The sequence below is a fragment of the Carcharodon carcharias genome, chromosome 5 (genome assembly GCF_017639515.1).
Source record: "Carcharodon carcharias isolate sCarCar2 chromosome 5, sCarCar2.pri, whole genome shotgun sequence".
NCBI lineage: Eukaryota > Metazoa > Chordata > Chondrichthyes > Lamniformes > Lamnidae > Carcharodon > Carcharodon carcharias.
In genome coordinates this window covers 170,676,308-170,693,351 of record NC_054471.1, presented here as the reverse complement: position 1 = coordinate 170,693,351, position 17,044 = coordinate 170,676,308, and the positions used below count along the sequence as shown (strand labels likewise).

General features: G+C 40.6%; 3 protein-coding genes across 7 annotated transcripts in view; 1 reads left to right on the top strand and 2 right to left on the bottom strand.

Moving 5' to 3' along the window:
* iah1 (isoamyl acetate hydrolyzing esterase 1 (putative)) overlaps nucleotides 1-4,393 on the bottom strand; it is a 43,788-nt gene extending 39,395 nt beyond the window's left edge. For all 3 annotated transcript variants that reach the window (XR_005943035.1, XR_005943036.1, XM_041188022.1), the window contains exon 1: nucleotides 4,272-4,393. Coding sequence is in view for 1 of the 3 variants with exons in the window: in XM_041188022.1 (XP_041043956.1) it covers nucleotides 4,272-4,331 (60 nt within the window). In the remaining 2 variants the exon portion in view is untranslated. The remainder of the gene's footprint in view (nucleotides 1-4,271) is intronic.
* The window catches only part of adam17b (ADAM metallopeptidase domain 17b), a 109,394-nt gene extending 104,093 nt beyond the window's left edge, over nucleotides 1-5,301 (top strand). For both annotated transcript variants that reach the window (XR_005943033.1, XM_041188018.1), the window contains one exon: nucleotides 4,721-5,301. The gene's annotated coding sequence lies outside the window, so the exon portion shown is untranslated. The remainder of the gene's footprint in view (nucleotides 1-4,720) is intronic.
* A 647-nt stretch (nucleotides 5,302-5,948) lies between these two features.
* The window catches only part of cpsf3 (cleavage and polyadenylation specific factor 3), a 32,777-nt gene continuing 21,681 nt past the window's right edge, over nucleotides 5,949-17,044 (bottom strand). For both annotated transcript variants that reach the window (XM_041188020.1, XM_041188021.1), the window contains 6 exons: nucleotides 15,351-15,449; nucleotides 14,533-14,627; nucleotides 11,931-12,018; nucleotides 10,966-11,035; nucleotides 7,105-7,204; nucleotides 5,949-6,178 (listed from right to left, as the gene is read on the bottom strand). In XM_041188020.1, the coding sequence (XP_041043954.1) occupies nucleotides 6,074-6,178; nucleotides 7,105-7,204; nucleotides 10,966-11,035; nucleotides 11,931-12,018; nucleotides 14,533-14,627; nucleotides 15,351-15,449 (557 nt within the window). In that variant the 3' untranslated portion in view covers nucleotides 5,949-6,073. The remainder of the gene's footprint in view (nucleotides 6,179-7,104; nucleotides 7,205-10,965; nucleotides 11,036-11,930; nucleotides 12,019-14,532; nucleotides 14,628-15,350; nucleotides 15,450-17,044) is intronic.

The window sequence follows — 17,044 nt, the reverse complement described above, 5'->3', positions numbered from 1 at the left end:
GCTCATGGTGTATGGGGTAACCTATTAGCATGGATAGAAGAATGGCTGGCTAACCGGAAATAGAGAGTTGGTATAAATGGGTTATTTTCTGGTTGGCAGGATGTGATAAGCGGTATGCCACAGGGATCTGTGCTGGGGCCTCAACTTTTTACAATTTATATAAATGACTTGGATGAAGGGACCAAAGGAATGTTGGCTAAATTTGCTAATGACACAAAGAAAGGTAGGAAAGTAAGTTGTGAAGAGGACATAAGGAGGCTACAAAGGGATATGGATAAGTTAAGTGAGTGGGCAAATATCTAGCAAATGGAGTATAATGTTAGAAAATGTAACATTGTCCATTTTGGAAGAAAGAATAAAAAAGCAGCATATTAGACCATAAGACATAGGAACAGAAATTAGGCCATTCGGCCCACTGAGTCTGCTCCACCATTCAATGGCTGATAAGTTTCTCAACCCCATTCTCCCGCCTTCTCCCCGTAACCCTTGATCCCCTTACCAATCAAGAACCTATCTTAAATACACTCAATGACCTGGCCTCCACAGCCTTCTGTGGCAATGAATTCCATAGATTCATCACTCTCTGGCTAAAGAAGTTTCTCATCTCTGTTCTAAAAGGTCTTCCCTTTACTCCGAGGCTGTGCCCTCGGGTCCTAGTTTCTCCTACTAATGGAAACATCTTCCCCACGTCCACTCTATCCAGGCCTTTCAGTATTCTGTAAGTCTCAATCAGATTCCCCCCTCATCCTTCTAAACTCCATCGAGTATAGACCCAGAGTCCTCAAACGTTCCTCATATGTTAAGCCTTTCATTCCTGGGATCATTCTCCTGAGCCTCCTCTGGACCCTCTCCAGGGCTAACACATCCTTCCTGAGATACGGGGCCCAAAATTGCTCACAATATTCTAAATGTGGTCTGACCAGAGCCTTATAAAGTGAGGCTTTATCCCTGCTTTTACATTCTAGTCCTCTCGAAATAAATGCCAACATTACATTTGCCTTCCTAACTACTGACTTTACCTGCAAGTTAACCTTAAAAGAATCCTGGACTAAGACTCCCAAGTCCCTTTGCACTCCAGATTTCTGAATTCTCTCCCCATTTAGAAAATAATCTATGCCTCTATTCTTCCTACCAAAGTGCATGACCTCACACTTCCCCATGTTGTATTCCATTTGCCAGTTCTTTGCCCATTCTCCTAACCTGTCCAAATCCTTCAGCAGCCTCCCCGCCTCCTCAATAGGTGTCCCTCCACCTATCTTTGTATCATCTGCAAACTTAGCCAGAATGCCCTCAGTTCCTATATTATCTAAATGGTGAGAGGTTGCAGAGGTCTGAGATGCAGAGGGTGTCTAGTGCATGAATCGCAAAAAGGTTAGTATGCAGGTACAGCAGGTAATTAGGAAAGCTAATAAAATGTTATTGTGTGTTGCAAGAGGAATTGAATACAAAAATACAGAGGTTATACTTCAGTTATACAGGCATTAGTGAGACCACATCTGGAGTATTGTCCACAGAATTGGTCTCCTTATTTAAGGAAAGATGAAAGTGCATTGCGAGCAGCTCAGAGAAAGTTTACCAGACTAATATCTGGAATGGGCAGCTTGTTTTGAGAAAAAGTTGGACTGGCTAGGTTTGTATCCACTGGAGTTTAGAAGAGAAAGAGGTGACTTGATTGAAACATCTAAGATTCTGAGGGGTCATATCTGGATGGATAAGGGTAATTCTAGAACTAGGGGTCACTGTTTGAAAATAAGGGGCTACCCCTTTAAGACAGATGAGGAGACACTTTTTTCTTTTAGAAGAATCATGATTCTTTGGAACTCTTCCTCAAAAGGTGGTGGAAGCAGAGTTTTTAAATATTTTTAAGCAGAGGTAGATAAATTCTTGATAAGGGTGAAAGGTTATCAGGAGTAGGTGGGAGTGTGGAGTTGAGGTTGCTATCAAATCAGCCATGATCTTATTGAATGGCAGAGCAGGCTCAAGGGGCCTACTCCTGCTAATTTGTATGCTCGATTGCAGCATTGCAGCAAACGGACAGTGGAAACAATGTGAGACAGCAAAGCCAAGCAGGACGTTGGGGTGGACAAGGGGCTTTCAGTGTACACAGCATTACAGTGTTCAGCTGGTCATCACCAAGTCCAGTCTTGCACGCATTTGGTGATTGTCCATTCACTTAGATTGATTAATGCCATATTCCTGACATTCCCGCCCATTATACACACAGAAAGAGAACAAGGCAACTAACGGGATAAGGAAACCGAAGAATAAATCAAAGGGAGGAACTTAGTGAATTGATATAGCAATGGAGAAAATAATAAGATTTAAGATAGACTAGTTTTCAGAGTCTAATGGTTTTGATGTTTAAATATTAAAAGAAACAGCTGGAGAAATTTGAAAGGACAGTGGATAAAATATTTGTGTAAATAATACACAAAAAGATATGGGGAACTGGAACTACAAGGAGCTAGCAAAAGTGTGATCGACCAGAGGGCCTCCTTCTGTTCTGTAAATGTGTTCTGCATATTCACTGCCAGTCCAAGAACACAAGGGTGCCTTGTGATAGTATGGAACCTTTCTCTGCTGCTACTGTATCTATTTTTCCTCTACCCAGCATACCAAACATCTCCTTAAACCCTTCTACACCAACAAGCACGAGAAGTTCATAGGTTTCATTGTCATTGAAACCATCAATTCAGCTGCCTCTGCTTCCTTGCCCTTCCTGCATCCCAGCAGATCAATCCTTCCCCATGTTTTCACTGCCCCAACTCTCATCCCAAGTCCTTCTCTAGGCTGTCTCCTATTTTCTTTCAAGCCCTAACCAACCTTACTTTGTATGAGATCCACCCTCTGTTCCTTTGACCCCAATCCCATTAAACTGCTGAACACCCACCTCCTCTCTCTCTAGCTAATATCAGAAATGGTTCACTCTCAGGCCCCTCTGCCTTTGAGAACTGTTTTCATCATCCATTCTCTAAAAACACTGCCACTCCATTTCCAACCTCCAGTTCCTGTCCGAAGTCCTTGAAGATGCTTTTATCCAAGATCTATGCCCACCCTTCCTGCTACTCCATGTTTAATTTTTTCTAGCCTCATTTTTATCCTAATCAAAGCTCCAAATGACATCCTCTATATGTGACTGTGGTGGATTATCTCTCCTTTTGGGTTTCCTCTTTTAAGGAGGGGTATGTTGCACCAATTAGAGGCAGTTCAGAGAACGTACACTAGGTTGATTCATGGGATGAAGGAGTTGTCTTATAACGAAAAGATGAGCAGGTTGGAGTTTAGAAGAACAAGAGATGATTTAAGGTTTTACGGGGGCCTAACAGGGACATTTCCCCTCAATCCTTGGGACTCCAGAGGGAAATGTGTGTTCTGCAGAAAACCATTGTGTAGCTATTATTGGATATGTAAAAGTGGAATCAAGTGATGGCAGTCACACGAAGCTAGACAATTGAGGAGGATGGTATGGTTGACTATCTCAAAGGCTGTTTAGAGAGGCTGAGGAGAGCATAAGAAAAAGGGGCTCATCGAGCATATTCCACCAATCAATATCATGGCTGATCTGATGTCGACCTTAACTCCTTTCTTGCCTGTACAACATAACCCTTAACTCCCTTATAGATCAAAAATCTGCCCACCTCAGCCTTGAATACTTCCAAAGATTCACAACCCTTTAAGAGAAGAAATTCCTCTCAGTCTCCATCCTAAATGGCCAACTCCTTATTTTGAAACGATGTCCCGAGTTTCAGCGGTCTAAGTGCCTGTACTCCTCAGACGCCACTGGGACCTTAGCTGCCATGAAGCCTGAGGTCTTTGCCGTCCCTGTGCAGTACTGCACCTGCACAGTACAGGTGTATGGAGTTCGGGGGCTGACACTCAGCTATCCCCACACTTTCATACCCCGAAGGATCAGGCATCGCTCACAACTTGGCGACGGTAACCCAGGGTGACCGTGTTTTCTAAACCGGATCCGGGGACTGTCCCGGTGAAATGGGGACACAATCACCCTCCCGCGGCGTTCCCTTAAAACTGTCCAATGCGTGGGAGCGAGCAAACGGTGATAAGCTGTGGGGCTGTGGCTTGGACACAGAAACCATATAGAGCTCGATTTTTTTTTAACCCTGTGAATGAGCTAAAATCTCACCCCATGTGGCTGTGGATTTTACTCTCCTCCGTGGTTCTGATGGCTGTTTAACTGTGGGGTGGGGCGGGGCATGGAGTGGGAAGCCGCGGTCCCGGGCCTGAACCTAACGCCGGGGGGTCTCTCCTACCTGAGTGATGGAGTCTCCGAACAAGATGACTCGGGGCCACAGGAGAGCGCAGCCCGACATGGTCCCGGAAGTGTACTCGGCCTCGCTTCTTCCCCCGGAGCGCGCTCATCACCGCCTTCAGGGCCGGGCGGTTTCGTTCCGCCCGCCGCAGACACAGAGCCCGCCCAGTGACCTCTGGACCAGAGGCTGCCCCTTCAGCCTGGTTTACATCCCCGATTGATCGGCTCTATATTAAAATAAAACCACCCTCACTTCTAACCTACCTTAGGTCAACACTAAGACCCTCAAGTATGATAAACTGTCCATCACATCACAGATTATCCCGCTGTTTTTAAACATATTTGGAACAAGATAGTTACTTTTTTATGTAGAGGAGCAGTATTAGAATACAATGAACACAAGATTCCAGAAGTTTATTGTCCCATTGTTTTTCTTTCAAAAATGTTTAGGGATACAATACAGGAGTAACTTGAGACCTAACAAGACACGTGAGAGTAACATGTTTCGGATGAACAAATGACTTTTGCCGTGATTCCCAAAGCTTTCCACCACTGGAGTTTTCCTTGCCTCAAACCTGGATCTATTATGGACTACGGATTCTGAAGAAATCACTTCACAGACGCTGTCAGATTTGCTGAATATTTCCAACACTGTTTTTAGTTCAGATTTCCAGCATGCGCAGTATTTTGCTTTTATTCTATTATAGACTAGTTGATTAGTCACTAACATGCAATTACTATAGACTAGTTGATTAGTCACTAACATGCAATTACCAGGAGGTTAGGAGGGAAACTAGATGGACCGTAGTTTATTTTCTTCTAAAAATTCTTGTTACTATATTTCTATTCACAACGAATATTGTACATTCCTATTGATGTAACACTTAGTAACTAAGGCCATACAAGATTTTCTGTTGTTGCATGTTGTGAATATTAAACTTAGTGAAAGAAAATACCTGGTAAGGAACACCATTCCCATAAGTTTTCTTTTAGAAAACAAATCCCCAATCCTATATGAACCAAGCTGTAATGCATGCCAGCAATATTTTGTATTCTAAATAAAAAAAACACTGCAGTGTACAGTTTTACAAGGATAGTTCATGACAAAAATATTCAATTTTGTTAAAAATATTTATTTTTGTAGAAACGCAAGTAATTTTTAAAAACAGACCTGTTTCCATCTTGTTATGCACGTAACAAACACCACAGTACTAATTTGCTAAGACTGTGCCATTTGTTATTTACCATCTTACCACTCAAGACTGACAGTAAAGTGTGTTTTTTCAGGAAAACAATAATGCATCACTGCAAAGTCACCAATAATGCAATTTAAGCCTAAAGGATGTAATTAACCAGTTTTTTCTATAAAACAGATACTGGTGTATTTCTAAAAGTTTTTAAGTTGTTTGAAGGTTACCACAAAATTCACATTTTCCAAACTCCAAGTCTCACACCATGCTGACTTCAAACTATATCAGTGTTCCTTCATTGTCGCTCGGCTAAAATCCTGGACTCCAGTCATAACAGTACCGTGGACCTACCTTCATTGTGAGGATTGCAGTGGTTCAAGAAGACTGCTCACCATCACCTTCTCAAGAGTAATGAGGCCTAGGCAATAAATACTGGCCTTGCCAGTGACATACACATTCCATGAATGAATAAAAAGAACTAGATCAAATCATTTGCAGCATTTACTTATGGGTTTAGCAGAACAAAAACAGAGGATGTGATTAAAACACTACATCCTATAATCTGAAGACACAAGTAGAGCACTGTTCACATTTACCACTGTTCATCACAATTTCAAGACAATGCTGGGTGTATTGTTTCATAAAGCCGCTGCACTGCCACTTCTACCATTTCTCGAAGTGGTTCATCCTCCACACTGCCCTCTTCACACACAACCATCTGTGGGAAAATAAACATGAATAGAATTAGGAAAACTTTAAAAGAGATGTGTAAATTATGACTCCAAACCGAACAAATGGCATGCAAAATTAGGAAGATCGAGTTGATTTTTAAAAATTAATCCTTAATAATCTTTGAAAAATTCTTTTAAATGTTTGTGCTCATCAAGGTAATTAGAAACAGCAAAAAAGTCAGTGTAAAGCTCCCCAGCAGCATTCAATAATGTGCTTTAATTGCAACCCCAGCACAGACAAGATGCTACAGATCCATTTAATTAAAGCTTACAGCTGCATTATTCACCCAGCAGTCTATCCTTTGCCCAGCATGGTTGTCCAATTAATGCTGAATTACTGGCGATTTTGTGCTATTGATTTTATGGAAATGATTTTAGAGTGACTGAGCTCATTTTACTTAGCACATTCTGTACATAGAGAGGAGGTTTCAGTCTATTAGTGTTCTTTAAATTATTTCACTTAAACACCTGCATATAATTAGTGATACAATTACATTAGATCTGAGTGGTATACAAACCACTGTTAAAAATATAACGAAGATACTGCTAAATTAAGATTGAGAAAAGGTAATGGGATCTATTGTACACAAAAATAATCATTTATACCGTATTCTAATATAGAATACTGTGGTACAATTAAGGGATTGGAAATGTAGGTTTCCACACGCAATTCATTTTGTTGAAAATTTATTAATCATTCATCATTGCAGTCCTCTGAGCTCTCTGTTAGTTAACCCTTGACTCAGTGAAGGTAGTTTTTTTGAAGTCAATTCGTATCTTAACCCAACCCCATAAAGGCTAACCGAAGGAGGGTAGGGAAAGAGTTTAGTAACATGAAAAGAAAACAAAAAGTTTCTCTCATCTTGCTCATTAGCAATTGTCTGATCCAGTCAGGAAAGTGGTGAATACTTGCCCGTGTATCCAGAGAAATATTTGCTGCCTTGCCGTCAACTGTTACAGAGAGAGTATTGCCAGTTTTCGATTTAGTCACACATTCTTGTCCAAACATATCTCTGAAAGGGAAAAAAAAAATTAATTTTGTAGGTAAATGACATTTTTAAAAGGGCTGAAGAGAAAAGACACAACTATCACAACTGGGGTCCTTGCTTTGTTCTCAATCCCATTTGCATCTGCTAAATCTGTCACAAAAGAACATATATACCATAGTTAAGACAACAATAATGTTGAATTCAGCAACAATATTGACAATATTCATTCCTTTCAGTTAGAAAAGGTTGATATTATTTGCTACTCCCTATGTGATTTTGTTGTACTCAGTTTTAGATAAGGTTGTATTTATCAGAAAGGTGTATGTAATGAGACTAAAGCATGAAAAATTCACACCCATGCCAAAGATAAACCATCACTGCAGGAAGTTGGGGGGTGGGGTGTTGGGTAGGGGCAGAGCAAATGCAAAAGGAGTAGTAGTACTTTCCCTGGTATGGAACAAAGAAAACATTCATCAGCTGCATTGGATGTTGGGTTTCAATGTGACAATGGAAGAATTCCACACAGCTCGGAAACTTACAAACATACTTCCAGGACAATAAAGTATGTTGACTGGGGAGATTTCTTTTGGAGCCACTTGCTGGCGCCCCTGAATCTGATTCGTTCCAAAATAAGGGCCACGTTAACATCACCTGGCCAGTGTGTAATGCTCCTTCTAAGTTGCAGGAAGTTTCCAAATAGGCCAAGTTGGCCCCTTTAAGCTGCATGCTCATGGCTATGCAAAATATTTAAAAGAGCCTGCATACTTAAATTAATAGTCCAAACACAACAAAAACCATTAGAGGGAATGTTGTTAAAGTGCTTTATATTAAAAGTATATGAGTACAACATTCAGATTAAAAATTCTACACAATGCAAAATAATCCCTGCATATTTTTTATTCATTTACAGGATGTGGGTGTCACTGGTTAGGCCAGCATTTATTGCCCATTCCTAATTACCTGTGAGAAGACCATAAGACTTAGGAACAGAAATAGGCCATTCGGCCCATTGAGTCTGCTCCGCCATTCAATGAGATCATGGCTAATCTGATAATCCTCAATTCCACTTTTCTGCCCTTTTCCCATAACTCTTGATTCCCATACTGATTAAAAACATCTATCTCAGCCTTGTATTTACTTAACGATCCAGCCTCTACAGCCCTCTGCGGTAAAGAATTCCAAACATTCACTACCCTGAGAGAAGAAATTCCTCCTCACCTGGCTTAAATGGGCGACCCCTTACTCTGAGATTATGCCCTCTGGTCCTAGACTCTCTCACAAGGGGAAACAACCTCTCAGCATCTATCCTTATATGTTTCAATAAGGTCGCCTCTCATTCTTCTAAACTCCAATGAGTACAGGCCCAATCTACTCAACCTCTCCTCATAAGGAAATCCCTCCATACCTGGGATCAACCTAGTGAACCTTCTCTGGACTGCCTCCAATGCCAGGACATCTTTCCTTACATAAGGGGAACAAAACTGTTCACAATATTCATAGTAGCTATTGCCTTGTATAGTTTTAACAAGACTTCCCTACTTTTATACTCCATTCCTTTGAAATAAAGGCCAATATTCCATTTGCCTTACCTATTACCTGCTGGACTTGTATGTTAGCTTTTTGGGATTCATGCACCAGGAACCCGAAATCCCTCTGCGCTGCAGCTTTCTTCAGTCTTTCTCCATTTAAAAAGTATGCAGCTACTTTATTCTTCCTGCCAAAGTGCATAGCCTCACACTTTTCCCGCATTATATTCCATCTGCCACGTTTTTGCCCTTTCACTTAATCTGTCTATATTCCTCTGTCGGCTCTATCATCCTCAGCACTTGCTTTCCCACCTATTTTTATGTCATTCGCAAACTTGGCAACAGTACATTCATTTCCCTCATCCAAGTCATTTATATTGAAAATAATTGTGGCTCCAGCACTGATCCCTGTGGCACTCCACTAGTTACAGGTTGCCATTCTGAAAATGCCTCCTGTATCCCAACTCTCTGCCTTCTATTAGTTGGCCAGTCCTTTATCCATGCTAATATACTACCCCCAACACCGTGGGCTCTTGTCTTATTAAGTATGGTACTTTATCGAACGCCTTTTGGAAATCCAAATATATTACAACCACTGGTTCCCCTTTATCTATCCTACTTGTTACCTCGTCAAATAATTCTAATAAATTTGTCAGGCATGATTTCCCCTTCATGAAGCCATGCTGACTCTGCTTGATTATATTATGCATTTCTAAATGTTATGCTATTACATCCTTTATAATAGACTCCAACATTTTTCCAATGACATATGTGAAACTAACTGGCCTACAGTTACCTGTTTTTTGTCTCCATCCCTTTTGAATAAGGGTGTTACATTGGCAGTTTTCTAATCCTCTGGAACTTTTCCAGAATCTAAGGATTATTGGAAGATTACTACCAGTGCATCCACTATCTCTGCAGCTATTTCCTTTAATATCTAGGATGCAACCCATCAGGTCCAGGTGACTTAGGGTGAGCTGCCTTCTTGAATTGCTGCAATCCCTGTGGTGTAGGTACAGCCACAGTGCTGTTAGGGAGGGACTTCCATGATTTTGGCCCAGCAACAGTGAAGTAATGGCAATATATCTGCAAGTCAGGATGGTGAGTGGCTTGGAGGGAAACTTCCAGGTGGTGGTGTTCCCATCCATCTGCTGCCCTTGTCCTTCCAGATGGTAGTGGTCATGGTTTTGGAAAGTGCTGCTGTCAAAGGAGCCTTGGTGAGTTTCTCAGTGCATCTTGTAGATGGCACAGACTGCTGCCACTATTCATCAGTAGTGTAGAGAGTGAATGTTTGTGGAAGGGGTGCCAATCAAGCAGGCTGTTCGTCCTGGATGGTGTCAAGTTTCTTAAGTGTTGTTGGAGCTGCATTCATCCAGGCAAATGGCGAGCATTCCATCAAACTCCTGACTTGTATCTTGTAGATGGTGGACATGCTTTGGGGAGTCAGGAGGTGAGTTACTCGCCACAGGATTCCTAGCCTCTGACCTGCTCTTGTAGCCACAGTATTTATGTGGCTACCAGTTCAGTTTCTGGTCAGTGGTAATCCCCAAGATGGTAATAGTGGGGGATTCAGCGATGGTAATGCCATTGAATATCAAGGGGCAATGGTTAGATTCTCTCTTGTTGGAGATGGTCATTGCCTGACACTTGTGTGGCATGAATGTTACTTGCCACTTGTCAGCCCAAGCCTGGATATTGTCCAGGTCTTGCTGCAGGGGAGTGAAGAAAACAACCACATAAAAAGAAAAGGTGGAAGAATTATCAACTGGCTGTTTTAATTGTATGATGAAATCTATTTTGGTTTGTTTAGGAGGATGATTTAGTACACAATCAAATATTTTAACAATCGTCAATTTATTTAAATTATTAGTTCAATCAGTACAACTATAAGTTTGTGTGAATTTGTTTGTTCTTATGATGTGGAAGGTTTATGCCTAATCTGCTTATTCACTGAACAAATTTGATTTCAGCCATCTTTTCTGAGGAGTAAAGGCTAATTACTTCTCCAAAAGCAGGGAATTCTGAGGCAGGGTCACCTGGAGCTACTAAAACTCTTAATGATGGCATTGGGAGAGGTATGGGACCCTGTGGAACAATGCATTTGTGCAATTGGGTGGGAGAGAAGTGAAAAGGCTGCAATGATGCAGAGAAAAATAAACTAATGCTTTCAATATATGGTGTGTTCTCAGCTACAAAGAATGACTAAATGAGAAATACTTTTTTTAGGCACTAGGATTCAAACAAAATGAAGCAACTTACTCAAGCATAATCTCCAGCCTCTTTGCATATGTTTCCTTGTCAAATTTTTTGTTTGTACTTTGCTGTACAACTAGAGAAAAAAGAAATATTTTACTATCTAACAGTCTATTTATTAAATAAAATAAGGTGTACATCAGAAATACTAATTGTGAAATAATGACTTATTTTTGGTTGATATGGCATATAGTTCTATTATAATTAAGAAGCATCTACAATACAGATTTAAAAAATACAACACAATTACCAATAAACATGTTCAAAAATACACACTTCCATTTATTTAGTACTAAGAGTGATTTAATTCTGCAGAGTGAATTGATGAAAAATCAATTTATTTTCTCTGTTGCATACTTCAGAATGCAGACACTAGGCTGCTACATATCCCTTAGATGGTTGAATTGCTTGCCTAATACGATGCAATACCATGAATGTATCCTTTATAGGACCCAATTAGAATACAGTTAAGCATAATCAGCAATAGCCTTATATTTGTTGATACAACAAAGCTTCCCTCTTGGATAGGAGAAAGGGAAGAGGCATGTAATATATTAAAGCACAGAGACCTAAAGGTCTCGAGATTTAACTCGTGGTCTGTTCTGAGACATAAGATTTCAGCTAAGTTAGCTGTTTGGGGTACCATAACAGACCTCGGTAACTAAAAATGAAAAGAAAAATTAACTAGGTTTCCTGTTCCTGACTGCCATCCAGTGACCCTGTTGAAAAGTGTGTTTTTGATGTTCAGCAATCAGGTTCAGATTATAATAACTTTCATGGATGAATAATCTGCCAAAACTCAATGTTCAGGCTTATACATGAAGAACGACTAACTACTTGGCCAAGGTACTGAAAGGTTACCAGCATCCATGAACTCATACCTCAGTAAATTGGTGCTTTCAGCAACAGAGGGAAGAAAATTGGTTTAAAAAACAAGACAATATATGAAGAAGCTATGAAAATGGACACACCTTTTTGTGCTTTAGGGTTTGACTGCACTTCCAGAATTACTGTCATAACTGCGTCTGCATACATGTCATTTAATGGATTTGCCACCCACTGTGAAGAAGAAATAAAAGGTTTTATATAGACTACTTTACTGAAGTATCGAATCCCTTTCTTTTAATCGTGCTGTGGTTTACTAACTTGACCCCGTCAGTCACAGATTACTGAATAAAATATAGTGGAAAAATCTCAGAATCACACAGTACAGAGTCTGCATTGACACGTGAGGAACACCTGACCTACCTACATAATCCCATTTACCAGCACTTGGCCCACAGCCTTGAATGTTATGACATGCCAAGTGCTCATCCAGGTACTTTTTAAAGGATGTGAGGCAACTCGCCTCCACCACCCTCCCAGGCAGTGCATTCTAGACCGTCACCACCCTCTGGGTAAAAAAGTTTTTCCTCACATCCCCCAAACCTCTTGCCCCTCGTCTTGAACATATGTCCCCTCGTGACTGACCCTTCAACTAAAGGGAACAGCTGCTCCCTATCCACCCTGTCCATGCCCCTCATAATCTTGTACACCTCGATCAGGTCGCCCCTCAGTCTTCTCTGCTCCAACGAAAACAACCCAAGTCTATCCAACCTCTCTTCATAACTTAAATGTTTCATTCCAGGCAACATCCTGGTGAATCTCCTCTGCACCCCCTCCAGTGCAAACACATCCTTCCTATAATGTGGCGACCAGAACTGCACACACTACTCCAGCTGTGGCCTCACCAAGATTCTATACAACTCCAACATGACCTCCCTACTTTTGTAATCTATGCCTCGACTGATAAAGGCAAGTGTCCCAAATGCCTTTTTCACCACCCCACTAACATGCCATTCTGCCTTCAGAGATCTATGGACACACACACACACCAAGGTCCCTTTGTTCCTCAAATTACCCTGTATCCCAATTTGCAATTACCTAGAAAAAGACAAGAATATTATTCAAAGTTATCAGAAATGAATATGAACAAAATAGTGCAGAGTCATCTGAAAAAGAAACAACATATGTGGAACTAGTGATAAACCATAACTCCATGATGACTACTGATGGGAGGGTTGTATTGACAAGTGTTAGCCTGGTTCAACTATAAGTTGATCACCTATAAGAGTGGGTAGGAAGGGCCTGTTTAGTTTAGCAAAAAGGTCAGTGACTAGGGGACATAGATTTAAAGTGATAAAAGTCCAGCTCTACCCCAACCTTAAACCAGCTTATATTTCACCTCTTTTCTATTTTTACTTAGTTCTGTTGAAGAGTCATACGGACTTGAAATGTTAACTGTGTTACTCTCCGCAGATGCTGCCAACCTGCTGAGTTTTTTCCAGGTATTTTTATTTTTGTTATAGATTGTGATTGGTGGAAAGATTAGAGGTGAGATGAGGGAAAATGTTTTTATCCAGAGGGTTATGTGGGGTCTGGAATTCTCTGCCTAAAAGGACGAGGTGGGGGGTGGGGGGCAGAGGCAGAAACCTCAACTCATCTAAAAGATGCCTGAATATGCACCTCAAGTGCCGTAACCTGCAAGGCCACGGACCAAATGCTGGAAAGTGGGATTAGGCTGAGTGGTTCGTTTCTTGGCCAGCGCGAACTTGATGGCCCAAGTGGCCACTTTCTGTGCTGTAAACTTTCTATGATTCTAAGTCAGAAAGTCTGGGTTCCCAGATTGAGCACATAATTTAGGCTCACACCTCAGTAGAGTACTGAGGGAATTCCATATTGCCAGAAGTGCTTGTTTTGGATGAGATCTTAAAATTAATCCCCCCTGCCTGCTTAGGTGGTGGAAAAGATCCATTTTAACCATTTGCTAAGGAGCAGAGGTGTTCTCTTATCTCTCGGTTAACACCATCAAAATAGGTTAACTGATCATTTAGCTCTTTTTTGTGGAGCCTTGCTTTGTGCAGTTCTGCTGCCATAGTTACTTAAGACAGCAATAGTGACTACACTTCAAAACTAATTTATTAGTTGTGAAGCACTTTGGGATATTGCAATGATATGAAAAGTTCTACGTTGATTGAAGTTTTTTTCTTTCTCCCATGGCTAATACCATACCTTAAGTGTCAACTCTAGCTCAGTTAGTAGGACTACAGCCTCTCAGTCACAAGGTTCCAGGTTCAAGTCTCACTCCAGGTCTTATATAAAAAAAAAATCAAGGCTGACAATTTAATGCAGCACTGAGGGAGTGCTGAAATATCAGAAGGTGCTGAATTCCAGATGGCAAATTAAACTGAAGCCCCGTATGACTTTTCAAGTGGATGTAAAGGATCCCATGCACTATTTTGAAGAAGAGCAGAGGAGTTATCCCCATGTCCTGGCCAATATTTATCCCTCAATCACCATCACAAAAACAGCTTTTCTGGTTTGTTGGGATTTGCTGTGAGCGTTGGCTGCTTCTTTTCCTACATTACAATAGCAATAATGCTTCAAAAGTGCTTAATTGGCTGTAAGGTGCTTTGAGACAGCCTGTGGTTATGAAAAACACTTTATAAATACAAATTTGTTTTTTTTTCTTTCTTAATTATTTGAAACAAGGGAGAAAAAATATTGGAAAAACAGATTATGCAATAAGCTCACCTCCAGCACAACCATGCCTGGCTCCTGAACCACTGTGATAGCTTTGAAGACTCTCAGTGCTGGCTTTTCTTGAACTTCTATTTCTTCCACAGTATCTGAAAGGTAAAAAGTTATTCAATTAGAATGCTTACAATTCTTCTTTCAAAGGCAACGATTAGAACTGAAGTACTAATCTCTAGATACATACAGTGTTTAGAACTCTAAGATATTGTAAATTAATATTTTAAGTCAATCTGATTTGTTCAACCAAGTCCTATCCAGATACAGTAACACAAGGAGTCAACTCTGACAGAAGCAATAGTCCTTGAAATAAAGAAATTTGCTTCCTTGTTGGCTGAGTAAGTAAAATGGTGTGGTGGTGAGACATAGGGAGCAGAATATCCCACTTAGATCCCTATCTATGTTGAGGTAATTATCTAAGGAGGGCAGCAATCAAAGAGCTACAACTGATCACAGCACTTCTGACCCCGGGAAAAAAAATGAAGTGAAAATTGGTTCCTGCCTTTGATTGGAACCCAGTAACCCACTGGAAAATGCACATGTGAATGTTCTCTGTGCAATCATGGATGGGCTTGGCATTGCCACCTACAATTAATTTTTCAAACAATGGCAAGTGAAAAAGTCCTAGCGCAAATCCCAAAACCATGAAGCTTCCCCGCATTCTCACACTCCAACTGAATGATTGGTGATGTCCACCATCCAGACTTGAGAGAAAAAGGGTCGATAATGCAAGGTAAGGGAAGGTGGCCATCGGCTAGAAGTTAGCAGCTTCAAGGCAGTGGAGGGGCAGAAGAAAATAAGCAGAGTTATATACAAACCTGCAAGAGTTTGGAGGTGTTGTGCCAATAGCATGAAAGATCCTGAGTACTGAATGGCCTGCGTCTGTGTCACTGTGCTCATTGCCAAGTCGGTATAATCTGTCAAAAAGGGAAAGATTGGAGTTTATATTTTGAGTTTGCATACTTCAAACATTAATATTTTCTGGAATTACAGAAAGATCAATTACATAAAACTAGAAACACTTTGCTTCTAGAACGAGTCTCATTTCAGAGTCTGAAACAAATATTTATCTAACTAATTTGCTAGTTAAAGAAGTGCTGTTCCCAGGAAATTTCTAAACGGGACAAATTCCATGCCTGCTGCCCTACTCCCCATGGCTTTCTTTACCACTGTTCTTCAATGCAACCTACAGTCTAAGCAGCACTATCTAATGCAGCATTTCATTAGGGTGTTGAATCCATAACCTAAGAATAAGGCTAAACAGATGTTCTTCAGATTAGTGAGATGCAGATAGTGGTATGCAACAGGGATCTAAACTCCGATCTCTTCGGTTTTTCATTAAAAAAACTTATTTGTAATCAGGATGTGGGTGACACCAGCAATCCACTAGTTATCCTGAGAGCTATAGGGGGTCAACCACATAGAGCAGGGCTGGAATCACATGGAGGCCTGACTGGGTGGAGTGACAGTTTCTCTTTTCTGAAACACATTAGTAAACCAACACTATGCGTTCGGGATGTGATAAAAATGAAAGGAATTGATGCAAATTCACTTGTGCAATATTACAATTCTTAGCATCCTCCATCAATTTCTAGTAGGGTTGCCCAAGTCAGTTAAAAACTTCTTTTATTTTCAGAGAGCAGACGTTTTTGGTTTGTGATATCCCGATTTCTCTGTAGCGACAGCCAGGTAGCTAGTTTTGAATAAATGGAATAAAACATGCGCTCAAACTACTGGATTAAAACAATAGTTAGATAGATATTTGTTTCAAATTCTAAAATGAGACTGGTTCTGTAAACAAACTGTTTCTAATTTTATGTAGTTGATCCTTCTGTAATTCCAGAAATTGAAAGATAGTGGTCTCATCATTGACCGAGTCTCAGCCAGAAGCTAGCTGAATGCTATTCATAGATTTAGCAAGTCATTAAACCATATCTAGAAAAGTTGGGACAAAGTTTATTTTCCTCCCTTTGCTTTTCCTTAAAACCCAAAAATCATAGAATTGAGTCGTAGAATAGTTACAGAACAGAAGTCATTTGGTCTATTAAGTCCTTGCCAGCTCTCAGCAAGGACAATTTAGCTGGTCCCACTCCCCTGCCCCTTCTCCATAATTCTGCAAATTCTTCCCTTCAGTTCCATATCCAATTCTCTTTTGAAGGCCACGACTGAATCTGTCTCCACCGCCTTTTCAGGTGCATTCCAGATCCTAACCGCTCGCCTCATTAAAAAAAGCTAATCCTCATTTCAACTTTTAAATTGACTTAATTTTTTTGCCATTCACCTTAAATTATCGTCCTCTGGTTTTCTGCTCTTCTGCCAATAGGAACCGTTTCTTTTGATCTACTCTGTCCAGAGCCCTCATACTTTTGAGCACCTCTATCAAATTTCCTCAACTTTCTCTGCTCTAAGGGGAACAACGCTAGCTTCTCCAAACTATCCACGTAACATTCCTGCAACCAATCTTATAAGCCTTTTCTTTTTACAGCCAGACCGCTTGAGAAAAGCAGTGGGG